Raw genomic sequence first — 25,963 nt, 5'->3', positions numbered from 1 at the left:
GTGCAAGATAATGTGTCAACTACAACAACTTAAGTATAACTGCCAGTAAATGAGTAAAACAAATTAAGTGTTGGATATTATTGGTAGTATCTGAAATAGATTTAGACTAAATTAAAGTTCAAAAGTTAAACTAAATTTGCAAAAATGTTTAACTGTATGAAATTAAAGTTAGTGCTAGAGAGATTACGACAAAATATAGATCAGCTTCAGATCTACAGGAATGGTTTTAGACCTGGCCTGTTTAACACTAGAATGACATCCAGGCTGAACTGAACCGGCTTTAGACCATATATGGACTGTAAATTAGACAAGATTTGAGCCACCAAAATGGAGTCAACTTCAGCTATTCAAAACATTTAGACCAGACTTCTATAAAAGTCTTTTAGCCAAAAAATTAAGATAAGATTATAGAGCTTATAGAGAAATTCACTGTTACAAATCTCTTAGAGATACACAAAAAGGGTCCAACAAATAGGAAGGAAATGTTCAGGAAACAATATACAATATCAAAATAATTAGGTCTCCTGTATAAAAGATGTGAAAAGAAAATACTTAAAAATAAAAACTACTACCTTTTACTGTGCCCTGTGTGGATGTGAGCAACGGACTGCCTTTTAATTTCCCTCAGGATCAGTAAAGTATTTATTTATCTATTTATCCATCTATACATCTACCTGTTGTTTGTTATTTTTACTAACATACGTATTGAATGTATAAGACTGAATTTGGTTTAAACCTGATAATATGAAAGGGAAAAAAATGTAGACTATTTTATTATTTTGTGGAATTGTTAATTCAGTACTGCACTTACCAATCGCCAGATGTAGTCTGTGCCCAAAGCGCTGCATCCTGAGCCACTTGTTTATCTGGAGCGCTTTGACCACGTTCGTCCCGTTGTCATGGTTACAGCCACGAGCTTCTCTGAGTTCAGCTTCCAGCAGGTGACGACATCCTGAAGAGCCTCGGCTATTTGTTGTCCGGCGTGGTCCTGGGGAAAGTAGCTTGTTTGCAGGCAGGCTGATTTGATGTCCCAGTCTTCGATGAAGTGAATCGTGACACACATGTAAGGTTCGCAAGTCCGACTGGACCACATGTCTGTAGTCAGGGCAAAATACTGCACTTTAGTGAGGCGGGCGTTCATGTTTCCTCGCATTTCGGAGTACATCTTAGGGAGGACTTCCTTCGCAAAATGATGCCGTCCAGGCAGCTGGTACCTGGGCTCCACGATCTTGAACATTCTAACGAAGCCAGCCTTCTCCCGTGTGGCGATGGGCACCATGTCTTGGCGATACGGTAGGCAATAGTGTTGGTAATGTCGCGCCATTTTTACTGGCTTTGTCATAAGTGGCTGTACGAGCCAGTGTGCCAGTGTCACTTGTTTTGTTTGAGATTTTGAGGACGAGGACTCGTTTCCCCCTTGACTAACAGCGCGCAGTTTAATGCACTCTTCATATTCGACTCTGTGTCGCTGTTCTAAATGATGATGCAAATTGGTCGTGCTGGAGCACTTTTTTGGAACGGATTTTCGGCACTGTCTGCAAAACACGTTTCTGCTCAGCATCTCCAACCTTGAATCCAAACCACCGCCATATGATTGATCCATTAGTCCGTTTTTTGGTAACAAGCTCCTCTTCTTTGACCGCTTCTCTCGAGTCCGACGCCATCGCCATCTTCTTCTTCTTCTTCTTCTTCTTCTTCTTCTTCTTCTTCTTTGGCGGGTGCCGACCAACAACTTAGGTGCATACAGCCACCTATTGTGTCTCTTGGTGAATGCACTTCAGGTTAAAAAGAGTCCGACGCCATGATGGTGTGTTTACGGCCTTCCGGAATGGATGGTGCTTGAGAAGGGACACACTTGTATCGCTTTTCTCGATATTGTCTAATGCTCTATCGACTTCCACAAAAAACTCGGTATAAACAATATTCTCGATATATCGTCCAGCCCTAAGGCAGGCTATGCCAAAATGTGTTTCTGCAAACTTTTTATGAATGTCTGGGAGTCACAATGCTGGAAAACAACAACGAGCCAGTAGCACTGCAGTGAAGGAAAATTAAAATGGCTTGCTTTCTGATGCGATGACAGGACACTCAACTGAATCTGAATCAGAAGGTCCAATAAAGATGCAACAAGTCCTCCAACTCAAAAGACCTTTTTGTTGGCTTCGTCAATCTCAGGAGATCATGGACAAGCCAGGGCGATCTGGAGGAACAGTGGACGGCCCCCACTGTCAACCTCTCTGGTATTGTCCAATGGAAGGGACAGGCCCATACAGTTGGTATCAACTTGGCTACAGGAGTTGCCGGAAGGTGCCGCAATGGGAGGAGCAACCGCCTTCGGGGCTCCACTGGATTTTTTTTCTGTAGTGGGGGGGTCTCCCTTAGCCTTTGGTCACTCCCATGACGACCACAAGGCAAGTGCTATTTACCCATAGCTGGGGGTTTGCAACATGCGGACGGAGGAGACAGGAATCGAACCAACAACTTCCCGATTGCACAGTCCGCCCAACTCAAACAACCACAGTGGTCTTAAATTCATGCCTCAATTATGACCATGGGGTTCGTTTTTAACATCAAGCGCCTCTAGTGGCCATGGAAATAATGTCGCAGACACATCACGGACTGAGGGAGTGTTTTTTGTTTTTTGTTTTCTTTAGCTGAGCGAGTTGCTCTTAAATGCGTTAAATTCGACCACAAATTTATTGACTAATGATAATCGGTTTGGTTTTAAAAATACAACGCAATCTTTAAAATTGTTTTCTGGAAGAGATCAAAGGATGAATCACAAATAAAAACTACAGAAATGGAGAAATCTCTATTGCAATTTACACAATGCTTCTCTAGAGACAAATATACACTTTAGCTTTGTGCATTCTGACAGCTTTGTCTGCATAGCTGTCACTATGCTGGTTGCTATGCTGGTTGCTATGCTGGTTGCTATGCTGGTTGCTAAGGACTCTGATCTATGGACCAGAAGGAGGTTCCTGGTGTCACGGACTGATTTTTTTTTCAATGGAGCAAGTTGCTGCTTAAAAGAATACTCCGAAGATTTTGACCCATGCCCTATCCCTATCGTTTACAAAGTGAGATAATAATAATAATAATAATAATAATAATAATAATACCTTTAATTTGTAATGCACTTTACATTTGAATATCTCAAAGTGCAACAATTAAAAAAAAAAAAAAAAGACAAAACAATAGATGTTAAGAACTAGCAATAGATCAAAAACAACACAGCAAAGATTAGAATGGAAACAGGGAAGTCTTTAGCCCTTTCTTAAAAGAGTCCAAGGTTTGTGGGGCTCTGAGATGTACGGGAAGATTGTTCCACAGTTTCGGCAGCTGTCTGGAAAGCTCGGTCCCCCATTGTCCGGAGTTTAGTTGGTGGGACTGAGAGGGTGTTCATTTCTGTGGACCTGAGGTGTCTGGAAGTGGAGTATGGAGTCAAGAGTTCTGTGAGCTAGTCCGGGGCGTGGCCATGAATACATTGATATGCAAGCAGACAGACTTTATAGTGGATGCGCTGGTGGACCGGAAGCCAGCGGAGGTCGCGGAGAACAGGAGTAATGTGTTCATGTTTCGGGGTCCTCGTCAGGATCCTGGCAGCAGTGTTCTGAATGTGCTGGAGCTTTTGAAGGCTCTTTGCCGGGATCCTGACGAGGAGAGCGTTGCAGTAATCCATCCTAGAGGAGACAAAGGCATGGACCAGTTTTTCAGCATCTGAGGGGGAAAGACTGGGGCGGAGTTTTGAAATATTTTTTAAATGAAAAAGTGATATTTACAGAGATTTTTGAATGTGCTGTTCAAATGACAAATGTAGGTCAAAATGACTCCCAGATTTCTGACAAAAGAAGAAGAGGAATGGTGTAACCAGAAAGTGAAATGTTGTCAATTTGAGAGGATTTGACCTGGTGGGGGGTTCCAATGAGAATGGCCTCAGTCTTAGATGCATTTAATTGAAGGAAATTTTCTGCCAACCATGCCTCTGTCTCCTCCAGGCAGGCTGCCAGAGTTGATGGCAGAACGGTGTGGGGGAGGGGCCGGTGTAAAGTAGAGCTGAGTATCATCGGCATAGCAATGGAAGGAAACCCCATGCTTGCTGATGATGTGGCCAAAGGGGAGCATATAGATGTTAAAAAGTGAAGGAACCAAGAGATAAGCCCATAAATACCTTTTTTGTGTCCGTTCGTCCAGTGCCTGGCTAACAGCTGTTAGCATCGTAGTTAGCTTAGCTCAACTACGGCAGGTGAAGAGGAACAGAGCCAGACTGAGAAAGTGGACAAAATATTCCGTGCACGCCGGAGAAGAGGAGGTCGCGCTCGCACGCTTCCACGTTTCCTGGGAGAAGCAGGAGAGCCGGGCTATGGTCTGGAGCATGGCGTTGTTCAAGCAGTGAGTAACAGACGCTTGGCTTCGTCTTTTCGAGGAAAATCCTGTATTAGACCTTAAGAGGCTTGTGAGAGCTCACATACAGTTCCACACAGGTACTACTTAGAATGGAGGACTCAATGACCTTTAAAAACATCGGGGACTACGTAACGATGGTGTCCTGTTCTCTGTTAGTAGGTGACCAGATCCCAGTTTACCACATGTGGGACAGAGACTATATCTGAGTGGGACAATGTGGGACACCAAGATGTCGTGGTTGTCTTCAATAATTAATTTTTAAAAATTTACCAGTATTCTGCTCAAGCATATGATATTTCATTTTAATGCAACTTGCAGGTGTTTGCAACTCCAAACACCACAACATAAAGAGTTTGTTCTGACAATAATGACCACATATTCAAGTCCAAGATGAGGCTCCTGAAGAAGCTCCATTCACCTCTAGGCTCAACCAATCAAATCCAACAATCTGAATAAAAAATGCTGCAAGGAGCTCACCTCACTCCTGCAGTTCAGAACAGCAGACTAATTAGAGCTCTACCAAATGCATTCTAAATGATGTATTAACCTGTTATTTACTGTGCAGCGCCACATTTTATGCCATGCTCTTTATGTTAATTGTCATTTATTTCAGAGGAACCCCTTGAAAACGAGATGGTGCATCTCAAGGGCTACTCCTCTATAAATAAATGTTAAATAAATAAACATTGTGGTGCTGAAGGCACAAAAAGATACAAAACACAAACACCACACTATTAAAGTCTTTGTTCTGATAGAACAATACTGAAGCTCATATTCAGATAAGACGTCCTGCAGCTCACTGCCAGTGTTCTGACCTGTATGGACGGAGTGTTGGACATCGTGTTAGACGCTCGTTAGTTCAGCTGCTGTCACTTATCTGTGTTCAGTTTGTTTGGGTTTCGGCAGGAATGTAGTTATGGAATGGAAGCTGCTCTTTTGAGCCACAGGTTGTTCGAGAGTCCTGGGACTGTTGGGTGTCGTCTCACATCATATTCATCTCCATGTGAAACGGAAAAACTGCTCTGACGAACGTCACAGAAAACTCTGGTGGCAGGTGGCCCTGCACTGTTCTGACCAGAGAGGAGAAACGGTGGCCCACTCTGCTGCTTTTTCTTTCGTTTTTTTTTTTACGAATCGGTCTCTATCTTTTTCCTCCATGTCTGCCGCTGCAGCCGAAGCAACGCTGTTGTTGTTTGTGGCGGGGAGGGGCCGGGCAGCAGGGCGGGCAGCGGGGGGGGCAACAGAGCGGGGGGGGCAGCGGGGGGGGGGGGGCAGTGGGGGCGGGGTCGGCAGCGGGGAGGGGTCGGGCAGCGGGCCGCACACCCGTGTCTGGCTTGATTGACAGATCATCCCAGAGCTAGCCCCGCCCCCTGAGGACGGCTCTGTCCCGACCACAGACACACAGCTGTTTGATCAGCGCCAGATGAATGCAGCTCGGTGAGACTGCGTTTAAAAAAAATCAAGTGCCGCTGTCAATGCGGGACATGATCTCAATTTGCGGGACGCGGTGAAAAGTATTTAAAATGCGGGACTGTCCCGCACAAAGAGGGACATCTGGTCACCCTATCTGTTAGGGATACAAACATCACTTTTATAGGTTGCTGTAATTTATGGCAGAGGATGGTTGGTTATTTATTTATTTATTTACTTATTTATTTATTTTTATCTTTGTTGATTCAGTGTTGTTTTGTTCAGTGTTGTTTTATATGTTTAATCTTGACTTGATACAATCTTATCTTGTTTAAATAAAGGATTGTTAAAAAGTCAAAAACAAGTCTCTCTCTCTCTCTCTCTCCCTCTCTCTCCTCCCCCCTCAGGATCTCCAAGGTTTGTCATCAGTCTCTTCTGCTTATTAATGTGGATCTGTTGGGTTTTCTCTGTAAAAGTGTCTGGAAATGACTGTGTTGTAACTGGCGCTATATAAATGAAGCTGGAGATGAATTGAACTGATACAGCAACTTTAAACACTAAGTTCATAAAGTGATCAAATATAATGGATTAAACTGTATTGCAGTTAAAGCAGATGCAATAAGAGATGATCAAATGAAAAACCAAGAGAGCGCAAGACGTGGCTGAACGCTGCTCGGTTTAGAGGGGACCAAAGAAAGACTAGTGTGGCCAGAGGTGGGTGTAGCCATGGCAAGGAGTACGGCGGGAACTACGGTGTTGGAGCCATGGTGGGTGGAGCCATGGAGGGGTACATGGTGGGTGGAGCCATGGAGGGGTACATGGTGGGTGGAGCCATGATGGGTGGAGCCACGGCAGGCAGACCCACGGGGGGGGGGGCACGGCAGGTGGAGCCACAGCGGGTGGAGCATAGCTCATCGGGCCAACCATTAAAGGACGGAGGTTTAATGAGGCGCCGTCTCCAGCAGCGGCTCCCGAGCGGACGGGACGGGGAGCATCGTGACAGTTAGGATTGCGAAGGTTCTCTCACCATCCGCTTCATCTCTTTGGAGACCTGGTTTCCCCCCAGGTGGTTGTAGAAGGGCCGGTCGGTCCAGTGGCCGCTGTTGTGGGTGACGGAGTTGGTCCTCTGCCGGTTCATCTTGGCAATCATGGCCTTTTCCTCTTTCTGTGAGAGGCGGAGAAGAAGTGTTGAAATTACAGAAATTCTAATCTGACACAGTGATGGATTTGTGGATACAAAACAGAGAGAAGAAAGAGGAAAGCCACTACAAAAACCTTCTCTCTTCTCTGTGCGTCCCCATACGTAACGCTAAATAGTTTCAGCTGTACAGGTCTTTGTTAAATACCTTTATTTTTCCCCATAATCCTATTTGCTTTGTTAGGTTTAAGTTGTAGTTATTTCTAGAAGAGACTTGATTTCTTGACCAGTTTTGCAGCATCATTCTGAGGAACGAGACCAATCACAGAAAACTATTTCCATGAAAAGATGGATCAGGGTGACACGAGGCTCGTGTGCTAAAACCGGCCCACCAGAAAATCGGGCCAAACCACCAAGAAAATGGTTAAATATCAAAGTAAACATTGATTATTTCAAACAAATTTCTGAAGAGTAACAGAAAAACAACAACACTGAACCCAGAGCTGAGACATGCTAGCTGGTTGCTATCATACTGGCCTCAACGCCATGCTGTCAAGGAGGGTTTGCAGAAACATTCATAATGCAACAACTTCAGAAGAAGCTGTTAAGCTCGCTTCACTGCTCCAGAGAACACGGGACATGAAATCCATGACTGATTGATAAGCTACACCCATCTCCATGCACTGACTGGGTTTCACTGCTAGTTTGAAGAAAAGTCCAAAAATGATCAGATATGTTGACCTTTATTTGTAACAGCGCCCTCTAGTGGGTGAACTATGATGAGCAGTGTCCTCAGTGAGCTCTGCAGAAGGGAAATCCCATCAGGAGCTGCAGCTTGAGAGACCATCCAACCAAACTCCTCCTCCTCCTCCTCCTCTTCCCCCTCCTCCTCTTCTTCCACTTCCTCTTCCTTCTTCTCCCCCTCCTCTTCTTCCTCCTCTTCTTCCTCCTCCCCCTCTTCTTCTCCTCCATCCTCTTCCTCCTCCTTGTCCTTCCTCATCCTCCTCCTCTTCCCCCCTTCCTCCCCCTCTTCTTCCTACTCCCCCCTTCCACCTCCACCCCCTCCTCATCCTCCCCTCTTCCTCCTCCTCCCCTTCCACCTCCACCTCCTCCTCGTCCTCCTCCTCCCCCTGTTCTTCTCCTTCCTCCTCTTCCTCCTCCTCATCCACCTCTTCCTCCTCTTCTTCCCCTTCCTCCTCCTTGAGGTTATTTTTGAGGACAAGCTGTGTTTCATAATAGACTCATTTTAAACATTCATGAGGAAAATGTATCCTGATCGCCACAAACACCTTCATCATCATCCTCATATGTCTGCCTTCTTTAATCCCATCCAACCTTCTGTCGATTCAAACCTCAGCTTCTTGTTCACTTCGTACCCTTTTCTGGCTGCAGCCCACAATGAGGTAGGTTTCTATGTTGTGCTTCTTCAGGTAGGCATTTCTGTCTCCTCCTGCTCCCGCTTCCACGTCGTAGTCCCCGTTCAGGTAATTCAGCGTGGCCTTGGTGATATGAATGCGTCTAAAAGCACAACAAACATCCACAAACACCTTGAAAAATATGCGATATCCACATGACGATGATCCATTTGTTGAAAGTGAACACTCACCCGGCCTGGCCTCCAGCCTCCATCTGATTGGCCAGCGTCACGTCGTTGGACCAGACGTCGAACTGCCACTTCCTGAGGCCCAGCACGCCGCAGTGCACCCTGCCGCTGTGGATGCCCACCCGCATGTTGACGTTGACCCCGGTCACCTCCCGGACCAGCCTGTGGGTCGCAGAGTGGGGTGGTTAACCTAACCCTAACCCTAGAGGTTACACTCACCTCTGAAGCCTTGTTCTTCTAAATCACACCATTTCCTTTGTTTTGTATACATAGCAGCCCAATAAATGTAATCAAGAAAATAACTTTACAATAAGTCAACATCATACTGGCTGCTTTTTACATTATTGAGTAAAAAAGAAATCCTCTCCAAGGGTAAAAACATGAATACAAAGTAATGAAGTCAAAAACACAATCACTTCTCAGTGATTCAAACAGTCTGACATGAGGACAAAGTTCCACAGGAGGCACATTTACTTGGGTCTCAAAAACCCTAATCCTGGGATTGTAAAGGTGTCACAGAAGCACCTGAGAGGATCTGCGTCACTGGGAGCAGATCCGATGCTCGAGGTCGTCTCACCCATCAATACTCTGCTGGTGCCTCATACAAACAGAGCCTGACCGCGGAGCGGATGGAACGGGACTACTGCTTCTGCCATGCGTTTCCTCGTACGTAGTAACGCGATGACGTGACAGGAAACAGGAAACAGGAAGCAGGAAGCAGGAAGCAGGAAAATCAAAAACAAGCAGAAGAATTGGACGGTGGCTGAAAAACACTTTTTCATAAAAACCCTGAGAGAACAAGCACTGGAGAGGAGAGATGGAGGCGATCGCTCAGCAGCCAGTTGTTGAAAGAGCTCGGCGGTGGACGACCAGCGGACCGCCACCTCGCAGACCGAGGCCAGCCAGCCGGTGTACTCAGCACAACACCGGGACGCCGGCGGCTGAACCTGGAAGGGTGGAGGCTGTCCGGCCTGGATGCCGGCCTGGGGAGCGCTCGCTCTCTGAGTCTCACAGAGATGTTTGAACGTTATTGATCAGATATCCAGCAGATAAAAACACTGCTCAGTGCTGAGGACTGCTGGCTGCAAAGCTACAGATCAGAACCTGAACTTTGGCCAATGTGTACAGTCACCTCTTTTCATGATTTCAGCAAATTTAGCCATATTAGCTGTTTTAAACTCTTTTCCATGTTTTGACTGTTTTTTTTTTTTTATTTGTTCGTATATTTTTTCAAATGAATTTGAGAAATTTTTCCAACTAAAATTTTTAATAGTTTTTAGCCTTTTAGCAGTTGTATCTGTTTTGATTTATTTAGTCTTTCTAAAGCATTTTTAGCCTTTTTTTGGAAATTTCAGGTAAACCTGTGCAACTGTCTAAAGCTATTTGAGGTCTTTGTTTGAGGATTGTTGGCGGACTGAGGACAGACTGGTTTTAGGGAGGACTGGAGGAAAACCCTCTCAGACCGAGCTGAAGCCAGCAGACTTGAGAACGGATGATGGAGGAACTCCAGAAAAGACATACTTGAGACTTGGTGAAGCCAATCCATCTGATGTTGTAGTTTCACGGCTGAATAAACGTAATGTTGATTGTTGATCTGCTGTTGTCTCTATCTCCCATCAATAACAATGATCAGTAAGGAATTCAGGCTGGAGAAAAAGACGTCTAACATTACTTTTGAAGAGACCTAAATGATTACATTATTGGGTTTATGTTGGAAATATTATGTTTGACTATCATTGCTAAATGCTTAATTGACAACTGCACAGGAAAGTGGAAGTAAACTCATCAAGAAGAGCACAACGAATGAACTGCCTGCATTGCTAAATGCTGACTGAGTGCGTCTTATCTATGCTCACTGAGTACATTATCCTTTTCCCGTTGGAAATGATTACATCTGTTATGACTGATTGCCTTTGTTTCATTGTTTCCATACAAAACAGGATGTTGAAACCGTTGAAAGGTTTTTCTCTCCTTGCAAGTAATTTTGACTCTGCTTGATTCATTCTTTGTTCGTGTCCTAATTTTCTTTAACTATTTGATATCTTGAAGCCGGATATTAAGAATCAGGAACATAGCGAACAGCGTTATAATTTAGGTCTTTAAAAAGTAATAAACTGTTCTTAACGGTTCTTATTCAGTTTTTGCTTCATGGCTCAAATAGAAGAACTCTACTTTTCTTCTTTGTTTAGGGCTTGACAGGCTAAGTCACACTGCAGTGCATCGTCGGATTTGGTCCATCCCTTTCCAGATGCCAGAGAGGGGCCAAAAAGGTCCAGTGCTTTTGGATAAACAAGTCGTCCTGCAGTCGGCCACCTTTCATTTGTAAATGCAGCCGCCACGCAATGCATCATGCAGGAAATGTGGCCCACACAGAGGGGAAGTGCAGTGCGCACACTATGCTTCTAAAAGTTTCTTCATGTGATAGTTTTTGTCAGTTCGACAGAAAATACCATTTTCAGAAGACAAAACTTTGTTGTGGATGTAAAGTATCATTTTTCACGAGAATTGGGGGAGTTTGCAAATTTTATTAGTGTGTTGTTGTTTTACAATTTCATTGTTCTTTGGCTCTCGGAGGAGGCGAACACTTTTTCTACCGTCCCTGTTGGCTCCGCCCTCACTCTGGTCTCTGCTGCTCTCTGTCTCGTCTGTTTACTGGAGGAATCACTGGACTTGGTTTTTCGAACAAACCAAATATCAACCATGGAATTGATCAGCTGGTGTCTCTACAAAACTGATACGAGTTTTTCAACAAAGAGCAGAGGAGCGGGATCCTGCCGGTCCGGACGGGACTCGGCATGCTGGGTATGTGATGGACGCCCGGGGACAGTGGAGGGGGTCACATGCCTGGACCCCTGTCCGTCGAGGTCATTGTGGATGATTACATTTTCAGATCTATGACGATCGGCCTGCTGCTGATTGGCCGGTGCTGCGACCTGATCCTCTGGAGGACTAAGAAGACCGCCGCCACTACAGACGTCCTGGGAGGACGGTCTTTTCAGATCAACGGGCAAAAGCTGAGGCTGACTGTTTGTGCGAACTCTTTCGAAAGCTGGACAATTTGGGTTATGGACGATTGAGACGCAAGTTGGATGTCACCATCGCCGAGAGGGTTAAACCAGCTTTTGTCTGAAATGTGGAGAACCGAGCAGAGGAAGGTCAAACGGCTCCTTCCGCCAAAACAAGAGAACTTCTGATTACGTCTGGCGCCCCTGGAAGACTAAACAAATCTCCCTGAAGATTCAAGGACAGACTTGATTGCTCTCTCTATCTTCCCTCTCTCACTCTCAGCTGCAACCCAACTTCACCTTTGGACCTCTTCGTTCAAGGCCGTCCAGCAGCGACCATCCGAGCTGGAGCGCAAAGGGGAGGCGGGCCAAACCACACACACTACACGGACTGATGAACTGAAATGCCACATACACGCCACACACACTCCCTCTCCCACTTTCAATGTCTCCACCACACCTCTCTGCTGCCCCCTAGTGGTGATGACGTGTTGCGCTGATGCTATAGCTGCGACCGCTGATCCGTTAGTCTGATAGCAGCTTGTCTCACGTGTCTCGCTGTGTTTGTGCGCAGGTTGGCTTTTTTTTTTTTTGTCTCTCACTTCTAATCTCGACTCCCTTTTGGAACCGTGATCTGAACTGACGTATCTTTTTTTTACCACCACCCCTCCCCCCTCCCCCAATTTCTGTCTGAGTTTCTTTAACTCTGTTTCTTTTTCAAGACGGAGCGCCGTAAGTGGCTGCCTGGGCGTCTTTAAAACCCAAGTAATTTCGTTGTAATTTGTAACTTCGGTAACTTGTTGCGATGACAATAAAGAGTATTCTATTCTATTCTATTCTATTCTATTCTATTCTATTCTATTCTATTCTATTGTTGGAAAGATAAAAGATATTTCTTACAGTGCATTTGTGGGTCCTGTGTATGCAAACAATAGTTGTTTTAACATAATACGTACAGCACCTTGCAAAAGTATTCTCCAACTTAGAATTCACTGACCTTTTTCTTAAATTTCATACCTTAAAGGCGCTATCTGCGATTTTAATTTAACCACGACAAGAAAAATGCTTTTGACATCATGTACTAGCAAGTCCATGCTACACAAAATCACACATTGATCAGCGTGTTCTGGATATCTGGCCCCGCAAAGCGCAGCCTGAGGATTTAGCGAGACGCCCTCTCTGCTCCAGTCGCAGCGCGGCAGCGGTGGGGGCGGAGCCAGGCCGTCTTCAGCGCGTGCACAACACCGGTAAACAGACCAGCATGGAAGCCGAAGGAGCAACAAGCTACTTTCTGCATTGAACATGTCGTGACAAGGTAAAATATGGTTTCACGCTGGAAATGCCCAATGCCAAAGCGCAGCCCCATGTTTTTCTTACGGAGCGGTCGTGTGAACAGCTGTTGCAGTTAACAACACAGAATGCTGTTGTTAAGTAGCTGGAAGACAAAAAGGGGCAAAGCTGGACAGTGCAGTACAGCTAGCAAATGTGAACAATGCTGCAGTGGTCCACCAATCCCATGATGCACTGCAGTGTGACGTCAGCCTTTCAAGCCCCAGCTTTATACTGAGAGTGTTGCGACAGTACTGTTTATTTGCGTTGGTTACCGGCCGTGTTAACACACCAGAGCCATCAAAGTGTCACCGATTACGTCACTGTCATAACTCTCTCACTGTGCAGCTCCGTCCAGCCCTATGGCGCCCTCCAGTGGACTGAAAGTCTGTTGCAACAGACGTGGATACAGCATGTGCCGATGTTCACGCTGCTGTTGTGGTGCTCTCATAAGGCATCAGTGAGGTGAGGAGAACTTACGAGATGGCCTCGATCATGTCGAGTCCCATCTCCACGCAGCAGTGGGCGTGGTCGGCTCGGGCCTCCGGCAGCCCGGACACGCAGTAGTAGCAGTCTCCCAGGATCTTGATCCGCAGACAGTGGTTCTCCTGGCAAAAGCACAATCATCAGCTGCGTGTGTGAACGTCTCAGCTAGCTCCTTACACCAGACGGAGACTGTGTTCTCCTGTCATACGGGAAAGTTAGGCTACGTTCACACTGCAGGGCTTAATGCTCAATTCGGATTTTTTTGTGAAATCCGATTTTTTTGCGAGTTCGTTCACATTTACAATAAAATGCGACTTGTATGTGATCTCCCGTCTGAACGGAATACCACCCAAAAGTGTCCCGCATGCGCAGAAGAGGACATAACGACGTCACGCAGCAGCGCTTCAGTGTTTGCGGAACCCACAAACAACATACAGAATCTACAGCTTTTCAAGCGTCAATGATTTATTTAAGAACTGATCAAACACGCATTCTTACAATTGAATAGTGAGCAATCATTTCAGTGCAGCGCTTCTAATCAGCCGCGCTGAGCTCCTTCTGTGTGTGTGTGTGTGTGTGTGTGTGTGAGAGAGAGAGAGAGAGAGAGAGAGACACAGGGAGCGAGAGAGAGGGAGAGAGAGAGGGAGAGAGGGAGAGCGCGCGTGTGGATATTATTATTATTTTTCCTCCCCGTTGTCCTGGCGCTGCAGAATTTAGCGAATGAGAAGGAAGAGAGCCGAGTTTTTGGCCGTGGCGTTTTGTGGGGCAGCGGCAGCAACAGAGAAACGCAGTCAGGAGAGGGGGGGCAGTGATGAGAGGCTTTAATGATACGGAGTTCAATAATATTTTTCGGATGACAAGAACTCCCTTAATGTGCGTCTGCGAGCGCCTTTTTTTAACACTCACGGTAAGACACACGTCTTCAGCCCCACATCATGACGTGCAGGTCGGATAAATGCGACCTGGACGTTCAGACTGAAGCCGCATGGCAAAAGATCAGATACGTATCGGATTTAGGACCACATGTCCAAGTGGCCTGGGTCGCATTTGAAAAAATCGGATCTGTGTCGTTCAGACTGTCATGAAAAGATCCGATACAGGTCGCATAGGGGCAAAAAAAATCGGATTTGGGTCACTTCAGCCTGCAGTGTGAACGTAGCCTTAGACTCCCTGAATGGCCCTTGATCATGAAACACAATCCGAAGGTTCCCGGTTTGATTCCATTAGAGAATTTTTAAGGAAAGTTAAAAAATCTGGAGAAACTGTTCCCTGTTTTTGTACTTCAAACTGAACCACATGACTCTTTGGTATTTTGTTGAGCGGTCAGATGGGTGGGGCCGTGCACCAGCGAGAGGTGTGGAGACATTCAGCTGAGCACAGTGACAATTTCGTGCCAAAAAGTGCGCGCAAGGTGTGGCGAAAGCTCGCCACCTCCAACCACGTCTGTTCGCTGTGCAGGAGATCGGCGCCCGGTCCGGTGGTCATTCAGCTGACAGGCCCAGTGACACGTCACCAAAACTTCACAGGCAGGTTTGCAGGGTGTGAGTCTATTCTTTGTCACGTTGCGTGCTACACAACATAGCCTTATACCATGGAGGACAATCTGACCTGACAAAGGAGACGTTACAGCAGTGGCAATTGCTCTAAGACTGCAAGGGAAGCTCAGCTTCCCCTAAAATGTCAAAAAATAAGTAGTTCAATATTTACAGTTGTGTGTACATTTCATCGACTAAATATGCGCTACAACGCGTTCATCTTTTGTTCAGAATCAGCTGCTTACCACAGGCCACTGACTCGGCTGCAGCGCCACAGCACTTTAACCTGTCCAAGCCATTTGAGGAAATTGGCGTTAAACTACAGGGCAGATCAACTCCGAAGACTGAGCTGGTGCAAAAGGTGGGGAAAAGTACCAGGTCTTTTCAGCTGTCCTGGTAGGACAAGGTGAGCCGGCTGACTGGAAGTGCTGTCATCAATAAAGTGTACTGTTAAATTACACATTACAGTCACATTACATATATTATACAATATAATTACATTACAATGTATGCTGAAAATAAGCTTCCCCTCTTTGGAAGACCAGCAGCCGCCACTGCAATACAGGACTGAAGACGGAGAGAAGCTGTCCTGCCTGTCAGGGCAGGGCGAGGACAGACCAGCTGCTGCACAGCTCTGTCCTGAATGAGAGGACGAGTCTGCTGTCCATACACGTTTACTCAGTTACATTAAAGAGCCATGAAATGGATCTATTTTATTTGAACGTTTCTCCTTCCCCTTCCACCTCACGCATGCTTGGGCTGCTGGTTTTGAGGTGGGAGGCCGCAGGGGGTGGGGGGAGGGGCCAAAAGAGAGGTCCCGGCGAGTGTGGTGCGTTGCTGCGTCCTCACCGCTGCCAGTTTATCGAAGCGAGCAAACAGTTCGTTGAGCGTCATCACCAGCTCCTGCGCTGTGCACTGCGATGCCAGGCTGGTGAAACCTTCGATGTCTGCGAATAAAATGCTGCACAAACACAGAAATACAAGGGAGAGGAGAAAAGATCCACGTTAGTTGCTCAGAGAACCGTTGGACGTGTTCATCAATCTGCTCTCTGTTGGGGTTTACGTTGTGTAATTAGTATTAAATTACTAAAGTATGGATTATTGAAGGTAATCGATCACTTCAAGTAATATTAAATTGTTAATTTGAGTAAATTGACATTTACTAATGAATAATTACAGATCATTCACTGTGAGTCACTCATAATCACAGCCTACAGGGTAATAAACTGTTTAGAGTGAAACACAAAAGTAATATAACCAAATCAAATAATAAATGGAATAAATTGATATTAATTCATTAATACTGTAAGATAAGCAGTATTTGGGAATGAATAAATCACAGACAAAATGTAATCATTAGATCACTGAGTAATGAGGAGTTATTGATCAATCAACAATGGCACAAATGACTAACTCACTGACAAAGTGATTCAATGAGTTTCTAAGAATGTCTATTTCTTATCAACACATCTAATAACAGATCTGAACAGATTCAAACTATCAGTGTGTGTGTGTGTGTGTGTGTGTGTGTGTGTGTGTGTGTTCAGAGCACACCTCCAAGGAGGAGGAGGAGAATGTGGAAGGACGGGCAGTTCACCCCTCTGGGTGCTGTCGGTGCGTGGTGTGTGTGTGTGCGTGCGTGGATACGGTGGTCCATGTGTCCACGTGCACGCGCACGGACGCGGCAGCTCAGGCCTTCTTCTTAGAAACCCGAGCATGAGAGAAAGGAGAGAGGGAAAGGGGGCGTAGTTCCGCGTAGTTTTGAGGATTTCTGGTCTGCAGCCACAGCCTGACCAACTGTGGAGCACACTGGGTGCGGTCCGGCTCCGGTCCGGCTCCGGTCCGGCTCCGGTCCGGCTCCGGTCCGGCTCCGGTCCGGCTCCGGTCCGGCTCCGGTCCGGCTCCGGTCCGGCACACCGCAGCACTGTGATTCTTCGCCTGCGGTGTTCTGCAGTCCGCTGGAGGAGGTTGCCAGATCTGTCATTATCCCCCGTAAACAATTTGAAACCCGTTAAAATGAATAGAAAGCAGCCCAAACCGCCATCTGGGTTGAGAATGCACGTTAAAACTGTATTTTTATAATAACAAACACGTCATGAACACACAACCCGTCAGACGTGTTCAAAAAAGAAGCTTGATTTGGCAGAAACCCGCCCAATCTGGCAACACGGAGCTGCTCCGGTCACAGAGCTGCTTTGAGCCATTTTGGAGTCGTTTGACAGCCTCAGCACCAGTGGCCTCCTCATCAGACTCAGGTGTGTTCGTGTGGTTGGTTCTCCACATTGTCCTCTTCCTGAGAAACTTGCTCCTCTGCATCGCTATACTGATCTGTGTCTTCTCCTTCATTTTCTCCAAAAATGTAATCCAAATTGTCTTTCACTGTAAATCTTTTTTTCATCGTTGCATGCTGCAAATTGGAGATGTGCCCTCTGGAAGTCAAATGACTCAAGTGACCTCCCATGGCTGGGCATGGCCGTCTATGTTTGTTTTGTTTTTTTTGCAGCTATACTGGACAAATGAGCGTCCCCTGAAGCTCAGATGATTGGGAGAGGAGGCGGCTATCAGTGTGTTGGCTGACAATGCACTTATGATTTCAATTTTGGCTCTAATTTGTACTTTATAATCTTATTTTTTATAACCGGGTCGATACTGACCCTAACACCACAAACGACATAATTTCAACCAGACAATTTTATAATGTAGTGAAAAAAAAGAAAAAAAGTTCAATTTTGTTGAAATCAAGGTTCCTGACAAAGTCAAAAATCCTTGGTGCAAAAAATAAATTTTAAGTAAGTCTATTTTGCATTTAAAAACTAAAATGGGTCGGTGCCGACCCTAACACAAGCGGAAGGGTAGATTCACTTTCCTATGATTCTTGTTGAGTATTTGAATAGGTGCACCTATAAAATTCAGTGTATCTGCATTTGAAAAGAGGTTTTCTGTATCTGGAGTCCAGAGGTTATTTATAGGTAAATACATAATGCACAGACTTCCCAGTGGACTGTCGGTCCCTTCCTGCTCTAACCAGCGACCCAGAAAAGCAGAGATCAAGGCCACTCGCCAAAGCCTGGTGAAACGTCAGGAGTAACAGTGGGTGGTGAGCTACAAAGGCGGCGGCGGCAGAGTGAGAGAGTCCCACTTCAGTGTTACTGTGGTGACGAGTGACTCACGAGTACGCAGCAGTAACTGGCAGCAAGCTTGTGGATGTAAGTGACAGCACTAATCCAAGTCACTGAGGGGACTGCTGAAGTCTGGATGTGAAAAAGCACATTTGTTCAGGCTTATCTGTCATTTAATAGAGTGTTCATGCAACTCAAAGACATATTTCACCGTTTGTCTGTCACCTCTTTCTGCTGCCGCTTCACTAATCTCAGCCAGGGAAAGAAACTCACTCTGACCCTTCAAATCTGTTGCTTTTCACGTGTCTCTGCTTTTTCCTGCTTCTCCTCTTTATTTTGCTCCTGTCTAAAATGATCTTTCTCCACCATGGGCTTAATTCAGGGGTGTTAAACGTAAGGCTCGTGGGCTAAAACTGACCCAAAAGAGACTTCACCAAACCCACCAGAACACCAAGCAATGGCAAAAACTTAAAACAACAAACAAACCAACATTAATTTAAAGTTTTTTGGACATTGCAGTATATTTTTTGACAGACAAAATACACTGAAACTATTAAAGGTGGCTTTTTGTTGACATGATAGTTATTTTTCATTGTAATTGTTGACTAGTAGTAATTGGCTTTGTAAAACTATAGATGCTAATCATCACATGTACTCGGTGAATGTATGCTACAAGTTGCTGAACAGCCCGTCCAGAGATCTGAGAGCAGGAAAAGCATAAAAAACATTTAAAGAAAGAAGCTCTTCAAATATAAAGGTTTAATGTAGTCTGAAACTACATCATGCCACCTTAAGAAAAGTCGGGCACAAAGCCAGATGAAGAGAGTATCACACCGTCACAGGAGAAGCCACTGCTCGCTGCTCTGCGGCCGCTCTCCAGCCGCCCTGTAGCCAGAAAGAGACGTTCACTGCACTGTTACCGCAACAGCAAGACAGCTTCAAGGGCTCCATTAAACTGATCATGGACTTGGCAAACACAAGAACTGATGAGATCTTAAAGGATGCTCAGGACATCAAAGCCAGCCTGAACTGAAAAGTAAAAAGGACACTGGAGGAGAAACCTTGGGGAGCTGGAGGTGGAGAGGGCTCATCGCACTGTGGAGGGCCAGGCCAGACCTCTTGTTGTGAAGTTCAGGAGTTCTTGACGTCTCATCCTGAGCTTGATTCCGCTGCAGTTCCTCCCAGACTCTTCGGTTCTTTTCTGTCGTTTCATTTCTCACTGTTTGTAACATTTCATGACTCTCTTCTTTCCACCTTTTTGCAACAAAAATCAACAGAATAACAAAAAGAAATGCGACAGCCTCCATGTCCTTCATTTTGTCTGTGCACTTCCGCTGAGCGGCGGACTGTTTACCGTCTCCTGATTTCCCATCTGTGCCTTCGGCCCTTCCGACCACCAGGAATATCTCACATGTGGCTTCCCTGATTGCAGCTATGCATCTGTTATGCTTGTTGAAAGCTCAGCCAGTCGGCTTCGAGGCCAGAGTTCCTTTAGCCCAGAGCTGGTTTCTCTTCTGCAGTAGGATGAGTCAGGTCAGAGGTCGACCGAGGGCTCTCCATTCCCTTAACCATGAACTGGCAGAGACGAGCATGTCCGTTCAAAAAATGATTAAAACCATCATGAAAATATTTCCACGTAAGGTTCACATCATTATTCAATCCAATGAATCGCAATTAAGAAGAAAAAGATCATGAAGAACAGCCTGATCAACAAAGTGCCTCTGCTCCTTCTGTTTTCCATCTGACTCCTCAGCAGCTGCAGTGGAGCCGTCACTTCCCTTCCTGCTGTTCCTCAGACTCTCAGCACAGCGCCAATTACAGCCCAAAGCCACCGGCCGCTTCCCGACAGGCCCGGTCACACCCGCTTTGTTGGCCATTAACCACACGGATCTCAGCCGAGCTGAGCAGATGTCACTGATGTGCCGCCTGCTCCCCGGAGAGTCTCCGAAACACAACGCCAGAGACTCACCTTCACTTTCAATCACTTCTGTTGAGTTGTGTTGTTCAACTGCAGTAGAGAGAGGTATGTACAACCACACCTGTCCCATCTTCTGCTGCAGACATTTAACAGTTATCTACAGCTCTAAAAGACTTTTGTGTACGCAGGATCGGAAAGGACACATAAAAGTAAGGAAGAACTTCAGGAGAACCTGGTGAGAAGCGGATGTTCCACCTGACTGTGGAAGAAACAGAAGCTATGCAGTAACACACACACACACACACACACACACACACTCTCTCTCTCTCTCTCTCTCTCTCTCTCTCTCTCTCTCTCTCTCTCTCTCTCTCTCTCTCTCTCTCTCTCTCTCTCGGGGATATTCCGCTGAAGTACATTCATTTCCTGAAGACTTAGCCACTTCTCCTTGAAGCTAAACCTCAATCTTCAAGGAGGAATTCATTACAGCAGTCAACTTCTAAGTTAAAGTGATTCCATTGTTTCCCTAAGATGAAGAGACATTCCTTCAGTGTGACAGGGTAAATATTCTGAAGCGTTCTCAAAGGGTTCTCTTTGGTGCAGTGCCGTCTTACTCCACAGGGTGGTGCCAAACCTGTCCTCAGCTGTGCCCCCACTGTTCTGAGCATTACACATATTTCCTCTACAATCTGCACAACCAGAGGAGCAGAGTTCTATCATACGTCTAAACCTGTTGACAGAATTCCAAATTTCAAATCAGAAGTCCAAGGAGAAAGAAGCCAGGATCCCCCACAGTGATCACTGTGTGGGATCACCTCCTTTCATGTTTGTGGAATCATAAAAGTGCTAGACAGTGCACCTCCGTGCCACGTGCCAGCCCTAAAACATCAAAGTTTCAAAATAAAATTAATCGGCCTTTAGGTTTTGATTTTTTCATCTATTGACAAACATATTTTATCCATGTTGCACTTTCACGCTGAGAGGCAGAAAAACTGCACTCAAAGAAATCAGTCACTATAAATGCTGTGATTTAGAGCAACTCTACGACGTGCAGTAGTGGTTTGCACTTTTGCCTCACAGGGAGAGGATCTGTGTTCCAAGTCCAGACATTGTCTTTCTATGTGGATTTGGAGGTTTCAGGCACAAAATGAGCCAATATTGAAGGTTCAAAGTGGCTCTAAAGACCAGACACAAGTCTTCTTGGTTCTATTCAGTAATTTTTTTGTTTTGTTTATTTAAAGCAGAACTATGCAACTTTTTTACCTCAATAAATGTTTTTCAGAATCCCTGTGGGGGAAACAAAGACTTGTCACAGTGATTGGCCGGTCCCTCCACTCCCCCGGGGTCTGTGTCCTGAAAACAGCGCTTACAATTTCAGAGGAGCGACCCGACGACATCTGAGAGAACAAACCTGCTTTACGGCGCTCATACGGGAGGACAAGGATAAAAGCATGTAAAGCCCTCGCTAGCGTTAGCAACGCCACCCTGAGGTGCTCACGGATGGCAGAACCAAAAAGACAGAAAAACCTTTGTCTGACGAGTGGAAAAAAAGGAAACGGAAGTGAGACGCTCTCTGCACGCGGGGGTGGGGGTGGGGGGGTGATATGGAGAATGTTTACGACAGTGAGCTTTCACAGGAGGCCAGCAGGGGGAGCGCTAAAGCAAATTTTACATAGTTCTGCTTTAAGTTGAGAGAAAGCAAACCACTACGTAACAAAAATCAATTTTCTAAGTTCTTGGTTGAAAGTATTTGTATTCCTGGTTGTTTATGTTAAAGTAAAACACTATTTTTGCTCTTTAAACTTGGTTTTTAAGAGAAGGGCTAATAAACCTTGGATTTTCCTATTTTCCCACAGTATTCCATGTGGAGTAGGACCTCAAGCTTCGTCTGCCTCGGCCATGCACTGGTTCACCATAGGATGATAATAATCCCTCATTTGGTTTGGGGCGATTGTTTTGTGCTCAGGCATTGCTGAGTGGGGCACCGTCTCGACTTGTACTGGGATGCATCAAATTTTTATGAAAAATGCCTAAAGAAAAATAAGCAAATTCCTGTCATTTGTTAACTTTGTTCACCTAACTGAAAAACTGAAAGCTGCAAAAACGGCCATTTTCACCTAAAAATGTTATTCCATCAGCAAAGACACTAAAGCAAAGTGTGACAATCTTAATGACTGAATCTTTGATCTATCCATATCTATCAGGTTCTAGATCTTGTCGTTATGCCCTCGACAACATCAGGGAGATCAGACCCTTCCTGACCCAACAGGCCACACAGCTTCTGGTCCAGGCTCTGGTGGTGTCTCTCTTCTGGCGGGTCTCCCTGCAGGTCCAGTCAAACCTCTACAGAGGATCCAGAATGCAGCAGGTCTGGTCTTCACCCGGTCCAGCAGGGTTCAGGTCCTCCCCTGTTCCTCTCCCTCACTGGCTTCCAGTTGCAGCCAGAATCAATTCAGAACTCTCCTCCTGGCTTACAGAACACTTACAAGAACGGCTCCGGCCAACCTGGACTCCCTCGACCAGCATGCACTGGGGCGTTTTTTTTTTTTTTTTGCTTATATTTGGCACACACACACACACACACACACACACACACACACACACACAGGTTACCTGACGTTGTCATGCTTCTGGATGTAGATCTTGTGAAACATCATATCTTCCTGCTTGGCATTGATGTCGGCTTTCATCTCCATGGCGACATGGCGAGGAAGCACTGAGAGCAGGAGACGCTCCTGTGTGAGAAGAGAGGAGCACGGGTCAAAGTTCACTACAGCGACGGGTGTAGACAGTTGAGAGCCGCACACTGTAAGTACTTCTCTTCCAGTATGTCGACAGCAGCCACATCATGCAAGTCTGCCGTCATTCAATAAATGTGGCAACAAATGAAATACAGCAAATGTTGGAACATTTTTGTTTACGTGAAGAATTATTGTTTTCCTGTTACTTCCTGTTTTTATCTAACCAGCTATCAGTATGAGGGAATTTTGAAAGCCACAAATTATAATAATACAAGCAAGACCGTTTACAGGAACCCTTTGGATTTTCTGTTTTTCACTCTGATTGAATTGTAACGACCGAGGAGTTCCCTACATGTTTAAGCATGGCTCGCACGCGGGCGCGCGCATCACACGCACGCATTTGCGTGCGAGAGTAGGTGCAGTTCACTCCGGTCTTTTCACAAATAGACATTATACACGTGCTGGTGCCTTATTCGCACTTTGCAGGGGTGTTCCTAAAGCATGGAGGGCCACACTAGAGAGGGGCTGCAGCAGGCAGTGGACCGCCTGGAGACCCGGCTCAGAGAGGCGGTGGACCGCCTGGAGACCCGGCTCAGAGAGGCGGTGGACCGCCTGGAGACCCGGCTCAGAGAGGCGGTGGACAGCCTGGAGACCCGGCTCAGAGAGGAGGTGGACAGCCTGGAGACCCGGCTCAGAGAGGCGGTGGACAGCCTGGAGACCCGGCTCAGAGAGGCGGTGGACAGCCTGGAGACCCGGCTCAGAGAGGAGGTGGACAGCCTGGAGACCCGGCTCAGAGAGGCGGTGGACAGCCTGGAGACCCGGCTCAGAGAGGCGGTGGACAGCCTGGAGACCCGGCTCAGAGAGGCGGTGGACAGCCTGGAGACCCGGCTCAGAGAGGAGGTGGACAGCCTGGAGACCCGGCTCAGAGAGGCGGTGGACCGCCTGGAGACCCGGCTCAGAGAGGAGGTGGACAGCCTGGAGACCCGGCTCAGAGAGGAGGTGGACAGCCTGGAGACCCGGCTCAGAGAGGCGGTGGACCGCCTGGAGACCCGGCTCAGAGAGGAGGTGGACAGCCTGGAGACCCGGCTCAGAGAGGCGGTGGACAGCCTGGAGACCCGGCTCAGAGAGGCGGTGGACCGCCTGGAGACCCGGCTCAGAGAGGCGGTGGACCGCCTGGAGACCCGGCTCAGAGAGGCGGTGGACCGCCTGGAGACCCGGCTCAGAGAGGCGGTGGACAGCCTGGAGACCCGGCTCAGAGAGGCGGTGGACAGCCTGGAGACCCGGCTCAGAGAGGCGGTGGACAGCCTGGAGACCCGGCTCAGAGAGGCGGTGGACCGCCTGGAGACCCGGCTCAGAGAGGAGGTGGACAGCCTGGAGACCCGGCTCAGAGAGGCGGTGAACAGCCTGGAGACCCGGCTCAGAGAGGCGGTGGACAGCCTGGAGACCCGGCTCAGAGAGGCGGTGGACCGCCTGGAGACCCGGCTCAGAGAGGCGGTGGACAGCCTGGAGACCCGGCTCAGAGAGGCGGTGGACCGCCTGGAGACCCGGCTCAGAGAGGAGGTGGACAGCCTGGAGACCCGGCTCAGAGAGGAGGTGGACAGCCTGGAGACCCGGCTCAGAGAGGCGGTGGACAGCCTGGAGACCCGGCTCAGAGAGGCGGTGGACCGCCTGGAGACCCGGCTCAGAGAGGAGGTGGACCGCCTGGAGACCCGGCTCAGAGAGGCGGTGGACAGCCTGGAGACCCGGCTCAGAGAGGCCGTGGACAGCCTGGAGACCCGGCTCAGAGAGGCGGTGGACCGCCTGGAGACCCGGCTCAGAGAGGAGGTGGACAGCCTGGAGACCCGGCTCAGAGAGGAGGTGGACAGCCTGGAGACCCGGCTCAGAGAGGAGGTGGACAGCCTGGAGACCCGGCTCAGAGAGGCGGTGGACCGCCTGGAGACCCGGCTCAGAGAGGCGGTGGACCGCCTGGAGACCCGGCTCAGAGAGGCGGTGGACAGCCTGGAGACCCGGCTCAGAGAGGCGGTGGACCGCCTGGAGACCCGGCTCAGAGAGGCGGTGGACCGCCTGGAGACCCAGCTCAGAGAGGCGGTGGACCGCCTGGAGACCCGGCTCAGAGAGGCGGTGGACCGCCTGGAGACCCGGCTCAGAGAGGCGGTGGACAGCCTGGAGACCCGGCTCAGAGAGGCGGTGGACAGCCTGGAGACCCGGCTCAGAGAGGCGGTGGACCGCCTGGAGACCCGGCTCAGAGAGGAGGTGGACAGCCTGGAGACCCGGCTCAGAGAGGAGGTGGACCGCCTGGAGACCCGGCTCAGAGAGGCGGTGGACCGCCTGGAGACCCAGCTCAGAGAGGCGGTGGACCGCCTGGAGACCCGGCTCAGAGAGGCGGTGGACAGCCTGGAGACCCGGCTCAGAGAGGCGGTGGACAGCACTCTCAGCAGAGAAGAGGGTCTGAGGGCAGCTATGGCCCGCCTGTGGGAGGAGCTCAAGGAGTACGTGGATGCGGAGCTGCGGAGACTGGAACAGGTGGTTGCAGCATGTTTGCGGCGGAGAGATGAACAATGGCGGCAAGAGCTGAAACAGCTTGAAGCCAACAGCCATCTCCCTAGCAGGTCCACTACTTCCTCCCCACCTGCTGTTCCCATGACTTCCAGACACCGGTCTCCTACTGATGTGGCAGTCACCATTCCACCTGTGCTGCCCTCCGTTCCACCCATCTGCACGGAGGTTCTCCAGGCTGGAGAGTCGAGGAGCTCTGCGGATAACGTCAACTTTTGTGTGGCTGACACTGGTCCTGGGGTTCCCCAGGCTGTGGCTCCTACGGTCCCCGAAACATATCGGGGTGCCCTGCCGAGCTCCTTCCATGAGATTGTGGATGTGCAGGCAACAGACCCGACCTGCCAAGAACTGGAGCCCTCCACCCACCACGCCAATCTGGGACGTGTTCATTACAAGCTCCAGCAAGGGGTGTGGTTCCGGAGGGTTCCGTCTAAACATGGGAGAGTCACCTATCAACTTGTGCCTGCCGCGTTGGTGCCACAGTTCCTGGCTTACTACCACCACAGACCTTTTGGTGGGCATCTGGGCCGGATGAAGACCCTGCTGAAGGTTCTCCAAGTGGCTTGGTGGCCGACGGTCCGCAAAGACGTCTGGGGGCACGTCTGCACCTGCACTACCTGCCAGCAGGACAAGGGCCCCACTGAGAAACCTGCAGGTCTCCTCCAGTCACCTGACGTCAAAACCCCCGGGGAGGTGATTGGAGTGGACTTCCTGGGCCC

General features: G+C 48.0%; 2 protein-coding genes across 2 annotated transcripts in view; both read right to left on the bottom strand.

Annotated features, from left to right (window-relative positions):
- LOC115403256 (adenylate cyclase type 5-like) overlaps positions 1–1,279 on the bottom strand; it is an 80,385-nt gene extending 79,106 nt beyond the window's left edge. Inside the window, exon 1 of the mRNA XM_030112115.1 lies at positions 1,215–1,279. Within this exon, the coding sequence (XP_029967975.1) occupies positions 1,215–1,279 (65 nt within the window). The remainder of the gene's footprint in view (positions 1–1,214) is intronic.
- A 5,286-nt stretch (positions 1,280–6,565) lies between these two features.
- The window catches only part of LOC115403254 (adenylate cyclase type 5-like), a 154,728-nt gene continuing 135,330 nt past the window's right edge, over positions 6,566–25,963 (bottom strand). Inside the window, exons 3-9 of the mRNA XM_030112112.1 lie at positions 22,561–22,682; positions 15,763–15,874; positions 13,373–13,500; positions 8,562–8,720; positions 8,332–8,473; positions 6,845–6,982; positions 6,566–6,727 (exon numbers count right to left, since the gene is read on the bottom strand). Coding sequence (XP_029967972.1) covers positions 6,566–6,727; positions 6,845–6,982; positions 8,332–8,473; positions 8,562–8,720; positions 13,373–13,500; positions 15,763–15,874; positions 22,561–22,682 — 963 coding nt within the window. The remainder of the gene's footprint in view (positions 6,728–6,844; positions 6,983–8,331; positions 8,474–8,561; positions 8,721–13,372; positions 13,501–15,762; positions 15,875–22,560; positions 22,683–25,963) is intronic.

The sequence above is a fragment of the Salarias fasciatus genome, chromosome 16, assembly GCF_902148845.1.
Source record: "Salarias fasciatus chromosome 16, fSalaFa1.1, whole genome shotgun sequence".
Classification (NCBI taxonomy): domain Eukaryota; kingdom Metazoa; phylum Chordata; class Actinopteri; order Blenniiformes; family Blenniidae; genus Salarias; species Salarias fasciatus.
Note: the sequence above shows the minus strand (reverse complement) of the source record. Positions and strands in the feature narration are given on the sequence as shown.